General features: G+C 37.3%; 1 protein-coding gene across 2 annotated transcripts in view; it reads left to right on the top strand.

Annotated features, from left to right (window-relative positions):
- The window catches only part of LOC127199285 (vomeronasal type-2 receptor 1-like), a 31,399-nt gene that overhangs the window by 11,462 nt on the left and 7,849 nt on the right, over positions 1–12,088 (top strand). The window contains exons 5-6 of one of the 2 annotated variants that reach the window (XM_051157256.1): positions 2,587–2,591; positions 8,923–9,153. In XM_051157256.1, the coding sequence (XP_051013213.1) occupies positions 2,587–2,591; positions 8,923–9,153 (236 nt within the window). The remainder of the gene's footprint in view (positions 1–2,586; positions 2,592–8,922; positions 9,154–12,088) is intronic. The other variant, XM_051157255.1, reaches the window with a different exon arrangement.

The following is a 12,088-nucleotide window of genomic DNA, read 5'->3' as shown; positions in this document are numbered from 1 at the left end:
CTATTTTGTGGAATAGTTTAAGGTGTATTGGTATTGGCTCTTCTTGAAAAATCTGGTAGAATTCTGCACTGAAACCATTTAGTCCTGGGCTTTTTTTTTTTTTTTAATTTATTCTTGTTACATCTCAATATTTATCCCATCCCTTGTATCCTCCCATTCTTCCCTCCCCCCCATTTTCCCATTATTGCCCTCTGCTATGACTGTTCCTGAGGGGGATTACCTCCCCCTGTATATGCTCATAGGGTATCAAGTCTCTTCTTGGCAATCTGCTGTCCTTCCTCTGAGTGCTACCAGGTCTCCCCCTCCAGGGGACATGGTCAAATGTGAGGCACCAGAGTACGTGAGAAAGTCATACCCACTCTCCACTCAACTGTGGAGAGTGTTCTGACCATTGGCTAGATCTGGGTAGGGGCTTAAAGTTTACCACCTGTATTGTCCTTGGCTGGTGCCTTAGTTTGAGCAGGACCCCTGGGCCCAAATCTGCCTATCATAATGTTCTACTTATTATGATCATTTCTAGCTCATTTTTTTTTTTTTGTATAAAGATTTTTTAATGAGTTCTTCTATTTACTTAGAACTATTTAACTTGTTTACCTGGTCTTGATTTAACTCTGGTAAGTGGAATCTATCAAAAAAATTGTCCATTTAATTTAGATTTTCCAATTTTCTTGCATACAGGCTTTTGAAGTAAGATCTAATAATTCTGTGGATTTCCTCAGTGTCTGTTGATATGTCCCCCATTTCATTTCTCATTTGGTTAATATGAATATTTTCTCTCTGTCCTTTATATAGTTTGACTAACGGTTTTTCTATCTTCTTGATTTTCTGAAAGAACTGGTTCTTGGTTTTGTTGATTCTTTGTATTGTTCTCTTTGTTTCTAATTTACTGATTTCAGCCCTGAGTTATTCCTGCCATCTACTCCTCTTGGGTATGTTTCCTTCACCCGCCCACCTCCCCCTAAGGCTTTCAGGTATGCTGTTAAGTTGCTAGTATGGGATCTCTCTAATTTTTTTAATGAAGGCATTTAGTGCTATGGACAGTTTTGGAGAAGGTTCCATGTGGTGCTGATATAAAGGTATATTCCTTTTGGGGTTGGGTGAAAAGTTCTGTAGATATCTGTTAGGATCATTTGATTCATGACATCTGTTAGTTCGTTATTTCTCTGTTTGGTTTCTGTCTCAATGACCTGTCCTTTCGTGAGAGATGGGTGTTGAAGTTTTCCACCACTAGTTGGTGGTGATTGATGTGTTATTTAAGCCTCAATAATGTTTATTTTACAAATGTAGGTGCCCATAGGGGAGTTGGGAGATAGTGAGGGAGGGGGCTACAATCGGGATATAAAGAATTCAAACTGTAGAACATGCAAGTAACTTATATTGCTAATCCCACTAAATGGGAATAGCTCTGAGACTGTCTGAAATATGAATGTCTTTGCATAGACAAGGCTTCTTGTTGGTTACAGAATCCTTGTGACTAATAGTAAGCTGCCATTATTCCTATGGCATCAATAAAGATTTACAGATGTCTTTTTTTCTGCTCATACAAAGAGCAGAGAACTAGACTTAATTGTTCTGTGCATCGTGCACACCTTGCATATTTATAATTTTAAGACTGTATAATGCTTGTGAGAAATTATATGTTTTCAGAACAAAAGAATCATACCTGATAGGAATCATTCTTCTCAACATGCTGGACATTGACATCCTGCATCCTTCATGTTCCAGCACCAAGTGCTTCAGTTGCTGTTATTCATCAGAACAGTACAGCTTCAAGAAAAACTTCTAATCTCAACTGGTCCAGCATTTCAGACTGTCCTACACAGGACTTTAATTAAGCCTGGAATTTCTCAACATTTAGAATTGGACCAGAAGTTATTGCTAGTTTGTTTAACTATTTTCCCCAGTTTTATTTAGGCCCCTACAACGGTATTATTCATTCCAAATCAATAGGAAGAAACCTTAAGAGATTGATGCCCCATTTCCTTTAATGGAGGTTGGTTAGGATTTTGGTTGCTTTCTTGGGCTATAGATGTTTATTTCCATTGAGAGTTGGTTATAAGTTATTATTGGTCCTATTCACAAAGAAAATGAGGTTGGACTCAGGTATATCTCTCCTTTCCCTTATCTTTCTTCCTTAGGTTTGGAGATAAGGGTTGAAAAGGAAGAAGGAGGAACATAGAAATATATAGGGATCATAGGGCCAAAAGTAGATTATTGAATCGACTCCTTGTTACTTGTTATTCAGAAGGTTATTCTTAATTCACTGGTATAGAATTTTGTATATTGATGCAAAATAAGTTTAATTTTGAAACATTGGTATAGAATTCAAAATTGAAGATTATTCTTCACACACATTATATGTATTTCTACTCTAATATAAAGTATTGTAGCCATATAATTCAATTATAATACAAAGTTTACTTCTAATACTTTGAAATTACTATTGCAGGCTGTTTCAGATAATTAAGTAATACTTAATACTAACAATTGTTAGTCGATCAAATCATGGTCATGTCAATTACTAGTCTTTTTAATCACAGGAATATACATCCTAGGTTTTACAAATAGATATAATTCTATAGATAGATAAGGTTAAATGGTTAGATAAGGTCTTCAAAAACCTCAGAGACCTACAGAATATGGTATTTAAAGATGTTTTTATTATTTTAAAGATTCGTTGACAATAAGACAGATTAACTCCTAGAAACATCCAGCCTACCTCACAGAAGATGATGAGCATCAAAGAACCTCCTTATGGAGATGGCTTCAAATGTGGCAAACAAACCACTGGGCAAAATGTCCTTGTTTCAGCCACTGACAGAATTCTGCCTTAAAATGGCCATGCTTGGCTACAGGCAGAGTCGATGGCCAAATTCTGCCAAGACAGGGTAAGCAAGTCCTCAATAGTTCCTGCCTCACAAATGTGTCTGTCAGATATATTGGGGCAGAGGGTTGAAGATGATGCTCCAATGTTATAGAGAGTTTTGGGTGACTGTTAAGACAACAAACTGTCTCTGTCATTTTCTCATTTTGGAAGCTGATAATCAATACTTAGGTAATAAGTTTATTCCTTCTCAAGTTTCTGATGAGGTTGAAGACCAGATAGTTTAGTTTTACAAGTAAGCTTGGTTGTTTAGGAGTTAAGATGTTTTTAGGTCTAGATAGTTATTTTATGTTAATAAAGATGAGATATGATAGACATGGATTTACATTCAGAATTTTGGACACACTAAGATAGGAAAGATGTTTTCTTCAAGGTTGCCAAATACAAATAGCCAAAACACTATGAATGTAACATTCATATAATTCCTGATTGTTTTGTGGTTCTTCTTGCTGTAGATAGTTTATTGTATACATGTGTAATAATATAAATGTGTACATAAAAAAAGAAAAGAAATAAAAAATAATAATAATAAAAAGAAAGAAACTGCAAAAACAACAACAACAAATGTAGGTGCCCTTGTATTTGGGGCATAGATGTTCCGAAATGAGATGTCAACTTAGTGGACTTTTCCTTTGATGATTATGAGATGTCCTTCCCATTTCTTTTTATTAATTTTGGTTGAAAAACTATTTTATTAGATACTAGAATGGCTACTGCAGTTTGTTTCTAGGCTCCATTTGCTTGGGAAACCTTTTTCCAGACCTTTACTCTGAGTTAATGTCTATCTTTGTTGCTGAGGTGTGTTTATTATATATAGCAAAATGATGGGTCCTGTTTACACATCCATTCTGTTAGCCTGTATCTTTTTCTTGGGCAATTAAGTCCGTTAATGTTGAGAGATATCAATGAGCAATTATTGTTAGTTCCTATTATTTTGATGTTGGTGGTTGTAGTGTGTTTGTGTGCTTCTCTTCTTTTGTTTTTGCTACAATTGAGCTACTTATTTCCTGTGTTTTCTTGAGTGTAGTTAACATTCAATTGGAGAGTTTTTTAATTTTTGTTTCTGTTTTTTAGTATCTTCTGTTGGGCTGGGTTTGTGCATAGATATTGTTTAAATTTGGCTTTGTCATGGAATATCTTGTTTTCTCCATCTATGGTGATTGAAAGTTTTGCTGAGTACAGTAGTCTGGGCTGAAATTTGTGGTCTCTTGATGTCTGCAAGACACCTGCCTATGCTCTTCCTATTTTTAGAGTCTCTATTGAGAAGTCAGATGTGATTCTGATATGCTACCTGGCCTTATTCACTTGCAACTTTTAATATTTTTCTTTGTTCTTCACATTTAGTTTTGATTATTATGTGGTAGGAGGATTTTCTTTTCTGGTCTAATCTATTTGGTATTTTGTAGGCCTCCTGTGTGTGTGTATGTGTGTGTGTGTGTGTGTGCATGTGTGTGTGTGTGTGTGTCTGTGTGTGCATCTTGTTCTTTAGCTTGAAGGAATTTTCTTCTGTGATTTTGTTGAAAATATTTTCTGGTCCTTGGAAGCAGGAATCTTCTCTTTATTCTATTCCTATTATTATTCTATTCTATTATTCTTTTCATAATTCCCTTGTTTTTGTGGGTGTTTTGTGTCAGGAATTTTTAAATTTAACATTTTCTTTGACTGGTGTATCGATTTCTTCATTTGTATATTCCACACCTGAGATTCTTTCCTCCATCTCTTATATTCTGATGCTTACTTCTGTACTTCCTGTTTTCTTCCCTAAGATTTCCATCTCCAGAACTTCCTCAGTTTGTGTTTTCTTTATTGTTTCTATTTCCATTTTCAGATCTTGAACTGTCATATTCATTTCCTCACCTGTTTGTATTTCCCTGTATTTCTTTAAGGGATTTATTAATTTCCTCTTTAAAGGCCTTTATGTGATTGATTGTATTTTCCTGTATTTCTTTAAGCAATTTATTTTTTTCCTCCTTAAAGGCCTCTATCATCTTCATAAGCATAGATTTAAGGTCAGGTTTTTGTGTTTCAGTTGTGTTAGGGTAAACACAACTGTTTTGTGTAAGCAAAACAGGGCTATTTGCAGTGGGATAACTAGGTTCTGGTGGTGCCATATTGCCCTGGCTTTTGTTGATTGTGTTCATACACTGGCCTTTAGCTATCTGGTTGTCTCTGGCATTGGCTGGTTGTTTCTAATGCCTGTTGTGTTTCTTAGGGGTTCAGGAAAAAACCCTAGGAAGGAGCCTGGATGTTTTGGGAACATCCATTCTCAGGATAGTGGGTAGGTCTGTGGACTGGTGGTTGAATTTCAAGGAATAGACTACATATCTCCTCAGGTGTTTTTGTTCCAGTTGGACCTATAGGCAAGGTAACTGGAGTGGGTGAGGTCTAACCAGTATGATCCTGAGGACCTTCAGTTCTCCTTAGGAAACTCACAGGAGGAACTCCCACAGTGAACAGCCCTGCCACTTCCTCATTCAATCCATAGTCATTAATCTCCAGCTGCCCTGACACCATGCCCAATGGATGTTGCCATCTTGCACTGAGATCATTTATATTCCTGAGGTCTGGTAGGACTCCTCAGAAAAATAAATAGAACCTTGGACCAGAGGCTGGGATCATTTCTCTGGGTCCTGGGATTCAGTTGACCAGAGACTGGAACCACATGCCCACAGCACCAGGGAGCTTTCCTCAGGATGGTGGGAATAGAGGGGTGGCTGGAGGCTAGAACCTATCATTCCCAACACAGATGAGGTTCTCCTCATCTGGGAAACACAGTGGCTGGCATTTTGGAGTCAGCAGCATGGCCTCTCGTTACTTCCACAGTCACTGTGGTCCTGTTACACAAACACAGTGCACGATGGGTACCACCATCTTGGTTCTCCCCAAGAGCTTGTCTTGATTGATGATTGGGGTGAGAAGGCAAAGTCCACATTGAGTGGCACCATCTCCAGACAGGTGGGACTGGACTTTATAGTAAAGACAGCTCATCATATGCCAAAGAACAAGCCAATAAGCAGCATTCCTTTGTGGTTCTGCCTCCAGACTCTTAGCCTGATTTCCATCAACTATGGATTACAGAAATGTAAACTAAATAGCTCTTTCTTCCCCCAAAATCACTTTGGGCCATGGTATTTGTCACAGCAACAGAACTAGACAAGAACCACAGATACATTCATATGTACTAAGAAAGTTGTGATAAATACACAGTGATAAATTAAATTATATTTTAGATGTCAAAGATATGATTTTACTAGATGTCCTTTGGATATTTGTCATGATAAATACTCTTGAACACTCAATAATGATCCTCTAGCTTATCTGAACACTGAAATGCTAAATTTAAATTTACTCAATTATTGCAAGTAAAACAGGCTTTAAAGATGATCTAGATACCACATAGTGTCAAGACGAAAATCAGCAGTTGTCTGTATCAAGGGTTGTTCTTCTCCATATAGCACCATATGCCAACAAATTTTTAAAAATTAAGTCCTTACTATAGAAAATAACATAAACAGGAAATCCTGGTAAATGTATCAGTATAAAGTATTTGTTTAACAGAGACCAAAATAAATACACAGCTTTTACTTTTGTTTCAAGCTTATCCTACCAATAGGCATGGCTAGAAAACCTTTCAAATTGTGTTCTTTGATTGGTTATTTCTACATTCTTCTGGCCTTTTCTCTTCTCCTTATTTTTCTTCCCCTGCTCTTTCTCCTCCTCCTTCTGAGAGGAGCTTACGCTATGTACCTGTATCAGTCTCTGAGATTAGGTGCATGCATGGTACACACCTGGCATTTCTAAAATCTTGGGAAGTGTATGATGGTAGATAATAGTGCCCCACCATCCAAAAATGACAAGCAAGTGAAACTGTGGGAAGGATGATCTAGGGAAGTGTCTAAGTATGGAAGTCTTCGACCATTTATTTGCTTTACCCTTTTGGTAAGCCTAGGGGTACATTTTATGGATTTGGCAATAAGAGTTAAAATTTCATGATTTCTGACATATATTTTATTGGAATTGGGAAGAATAGACAGGAAAAGAGACAGAAGAGTAACAAAAGACCAGGTGACAAAAAACAGCACCAGGGGTAAGTGGTGACTAAAACGCTTTCTTAGTATATTCACGTAGTAAATTCATTCAGGTATATAGCCTTAATTCCTATGACAACAATTAGGAAAAATACTTATCCTCTCTTTACAAACCAGGCAGATAATGCTTCCTAAATGTGTGCCTTGCTTCTGGTCACAATATTTACAGAACCAAAAGAATTCGGATCTTAAGACACCATCATGTAGGCTCTTTCTACCAGCTTCTGCAGCCTTACTGGTCTGTGGAGAGCTGACAACCACACTAGGTCCTTTGGTTGAGAAATCCAAATGCTTGTAATGCAGTTAATGATCAAGATTATGCCCTGTGTAATGGATTAGCTCTATACTAAAGAAAGCATGCTCTTATTTGCCTAAAGCTAATAAGGTCAGGTGTGAGTTAGAGAAACGTTATTTTCTCATAGGATTCTTGTAAATGTCTATCTTTGATCCTATAGGCTTACCATCAGTCCCATGAACTCTTGTATCATTGGCCATGTCCTTTTCTGCCCTGTGAAAGATTAGAATGCAGAAGCACACTCTCAAGGCAATTTCCTAATCATTTATAGCCCAGCTAAAGTGGACTCTTTCTGAGAAATGAAGAATTCCAGTTTCCTAAGTCAATCAGCCATTACCTCTCCTATGCCCTTTCAACATTCTTTCTACAGCAGCAACTGTTATGTGAGAAAACTTGTCATGGGAAAACTCAACGCACATGTCTTATTCACCCCAGATAGGGAGCCCACAACAGAACAAAGTTCAGATACCACCAAAGTCCAACTTAGTAAACCAGTGGATTTTCTTGGAGTTACTTAAAGAGATATGGGTTATGGGTTACTTACCAGAAGCAGAAACGACTCAAAGACTGATGCATCACCAAGGCCCACACCAGCATGGGTGACAAAAACTAGGAACCTGGAGCACACTGCACAGTCTTTGGTCCGCTCAGAGGGGTGTTCTTTTCAAGTTGGTCTAAATGACTTCCAGTCAGCTCAGCTGGTTTCTCTTTTTTTTAAGCAGATGGACTTGTCTCAAAAGTCTTCTGTGCACCTTGACTTGTCTGAGTCTCCTCTGTACTTTAGCACAGTTAGCCTGGAAGGATTCTCAGCTTTCTTTATTTCTCTGTCAAGGAGGGACCTAGTGAATCTGCTCAGTTTCAGAGGTCTCCAGAAGCTATTTTGAGTCATTTAACTTTCTATGTAAAGAGCTTCTTTGAAATGATGAAATGTTTCACTTTAGGAGAAAACTGTGACACAGCAGCAATATAACCTCTCTCCACTAGACTGTGATTTTCTTTCTTTCTTTCTCTCTTTCTTTCAATTGGTTTCTCAGAGAGTGTTGTGAGATTTAAAAAAAAAAAAAAAAAAAAGGAAATAGTCATGGACTTTTGTATCCTTACACAGGGAAAGTGGGCCAAAGAGAATGAAAAGTATTCCAACTATTCTCCTGTCTTGATATGGAGATATTAAGCTGCTAAACATTCATATAAGCTTATGTTAGTGTAACAAAAACATTCTGTTTTAATATACGTCAAAAGTTAGAGTTGGTAAGGAAAATAGATAAAATTAAATTAAGATAATGATTTAACCCACTATGTCTAAAATATTCTTTACTATGTTGTCATAATTTAGTGTCTTGCGATAATAAAATAAAATTGTGAAATTATTAACAAAAGTTTCCATTCTCTTTACATGTTTATAATCCACTATGCGTATTACACACACAGCACATCTCAATTTACCCAACCACTTTTGTGTTTGAATTGCAACCTATGGCTAGAAAATATCACAGTTGGTAACAAAAAAAAAAAAAGGGCTGGAAAAAAAAAAAAAGCCCATGAATAACATATGAGCTGAAATCTACCATTTTTATAAATCTTTATTTTCTAAATAATTAAATTGTAACACAAATTGCTTTTTTTTCTTTTACTTTTTTCTTCTTCTTTCTTGTTAGCTATTGATTTATTTTAAGAACATGGAATTTACTACCCATGATGGAACGAAAATAGGATTTGATAGCAGTGGAGATATGGAAAGTGGATATTATGATATCCTCAATTGGCAATTAGATAATGCTGGAGAAATCACCTTTGTCAAGGTTGGAGAATACAAATTCAAAAATACAAAACAAGAACTTGTTATTCCAAAGAACTCAACACTATTTTGGAACACTGAATCTTCAAGGGTTAGTTGGTCTGACGTATTTTTTGTTTATATATATATATGTGTGTGTATGTGTATACATATATAGAAAGCTATTTTTTCAGGTACTAAATAAATGTAAACTAGCTAAAGTTTTGCCATATTCCGAATCAATTTTGTTAGTATAATATATGCTTTTCATATTGTTGTTTGTCTATTTATAATTTTTAAATTCATGTTATATTAAAATACATGAGAATTGTAATATAATTTAGTAGTGAGTAAGAATATTTCAATAGGACTGAAGAAATAGCTCAGTGGTTAAGGGCCTGCTCTTCCAGAGGTCCTGAGTTCAATTCCCAGCAACCACATGGTGGCTCACAACCATCTGTAATGTTATCTGATGCCCTCCTCTGCAGATAAAAGCACTCATACACAATAAATAAATTTTTTAAAAAGAATATTTCAATACAACATTGTAATTTTATATTTATCATCTATATTAAAGTTGGGTTTATATTTTTCATGATTTTTACTTTTTAATTTTTAACATGTATTTATTTAACCTATTGTTTTTCTTTATTATTATTGCTATTTTGCATCCCAACCACAGTTTCCTTCCATCCTCTTCCCTACTCCACCCCTCCACCTTGCATCTGCCCTATTCCCATCTACTTCTTTTTTCTATTCAGAAAAGGGCAGGCTTCCCATGGATATCAACTAAACATATCAAATTTCAATAAAACTAGAGACCTCCCCTTGTATTAAGGCTGGACAAGGCAACCCAGTATGAGGAAGAGGGTCCCAAACGGTGACAAAGTAGTCAGCGATGGCCCCTGTCCCCACTGTTAGGTGTCCCACAGGAACACCAAGCTACACAATGGTAAGATATATGCAGAGGGCCCAGGTCAGTCCCATTCATGCTCCCTGGTTGTCTGTTCAGTGTTTGTGAGCTCCTTTGAGCACAGGTTAGTTGATCCTGTGGATTTTCTTATGCTGTTCTTAACCCCTCTGGGTCTCCTTCTTCTCTCCCTCTTTCACAGGATCCCTGAGCTCCACCTAATGTTTGGCTGTGGATCTATGTATCTGTTTCCATCCTTTGCTGGATGAAGCCACTCTAATGACAATTTGACTACGCACCAATCTGAGTAAAGCAGAATATCATTAGGCATCATATCACTGACTCTTTTTTGTTTTGTCTTGTTTTTTTGGATTTTTTTTCCAGTTGTGCTTGGTTCTCTCCTAGATCTCTGAGCTGTCCAGACTCTGGATCCTGGTCCTTCAGGCACTGTCAGGTGTGGGCTTCCACTCGTGGCATTGATCTCAGGATGGACCAGTTAGCCACTCCCACAAATTCTGTATAATGTTTACCCCCAGCACATTTTGTAGGCAGAACAAATTGTAGATTGAAGGTTATGTGGCTGGGTTGGTGTCCTAATCCCTCCATAGAGGTATTTCCTGGTTACAGGATATGGCCAGTTAAGGCTCTGCATCCCCCATTGCTAGGAGTCTTAATTATGGTCATCCTCTTGGATTCCTGAGATGGCCCCAATTCCCATTGCCTGTCCCAGTATTCTTTCGTTTCATTTTCCCCCTCACCTGACCCCTCCATTCCCACCCCCTCCACCCGTGAAGTCTATTCTATTTTCTCTTCCTAAGGAGATTTGTATGTATCCCCTTGAGCTCTCCTTGTTACTTAGCTTTTGTGGGTCTGTGGATTATCATGGTTATCATTTACTTTAAGCTACTATCCACTTAAAAGTGAGTACATACCATGTTTGTCTTTTGGACTTGGGTTACCACACTTGGGATGATTTTTTTTCTAGTTCCATCCATTTGCCTGCAAATTTCATGGTGTCATTATTATTAACAGCTAAGTAATACTCACATTGTGTATTGTGTATCACATTTTCTTTAAACATTCTTTCATTGAGGGACTTCTAGGTTCTAGTTATTAAAAGTAATGTTGCTATGAACATAACTGTGCAAATATCCTTGTGGTATGATGGAAAATCTTTTGGGTATATGCCAGGAGTTGGATGGCTGAGTCTGCAGGTAAGTTGATTCCCAACTTTCTGAGTAACTGCCATATTGGTTTCCAAAGTAGCGATACAAATTTTCATTACTACCAACAATGGAGGAGTGTTCCCCTTGTTCCATATCCTCATCAGCATGAGGTGTCACTTGTGGATTTTTTTTTTTATCTTATCCATTTTGACAGGTGTAAGAGTGAATCTCAAAGTCATTTTGATTTACATTTCTCTAATGGCTAAGGATGCTGAACTTTTTTTTATTTTAGATTAAATGATTTTATTAAAGCCTTTTTTATCATGTCAGACACAGAATTTTGCTGCAGACACTCCAGCACACTCCCCAGGGTGGATGACTGCACAGCAAAGCCGTTTTCCTGTTACTTCTGTTCATCCGGGGCTCTGGTATGGGCAGTTTCATAGGTGCCACTTGCATCCCAGTCTGACCATGTGGATCTTCATCCCAGCTAGAGGTTCAGGATCAGAAGGGAGATTCAATTCCAGTTTCAAATGTGTGTGGACAGTCTCTACGGGACAGTGGTTCAGCACGCGGGATGATATGTCCAGGGAGGAGATGGCAGTTTTCATGGAGCGTGTTTTGATTAAGGAAGGCTCTATGGAGGAAAGGTGGAAGAGGGGCAGGAGAAGAGAAACAACCAAGATGCAGCTGGCCTTTTGTAGTAAAATCCATCCTTGGTTCCTGATTGTCCACTGGGGTAGGGGCCACCTTCTAGACAGTAGCAACCATGCTGAACGTTTTTTAAGTGTTTTTTGTTTGTTTGTTTGTTTGTTGTTTTGTTTTTGCCATTTGAGATTCCTCTGTTGAGAATTCTCTGTTTACATCTGTGTTCCATTTTTAATTGGATTGTTTAATTTTGTTATTGTCTAGTTTCTTGAGTTCTTTTTATATTTTGAAAGTTAGCCCTCTGTCAGATGTGAAGATCTTTT

The sequence above is a fragment of the Acomys russatus genome, chromosome 15, assembly GCF_903995435.1.
Source record: "Acomys russatus chromosome 15, mAcoRus1.1, whole genome shotgun sequence".
NCBI lineage: Eukaryota > Metazoa > Chordata > Mammalia > Rodentia > Muridae > Acomys > Acomys russatus.
Note: the sequence above shows the minus strand (reverse complement) of the source record. Positions and strands in the feature narration are given on the sequence as shown.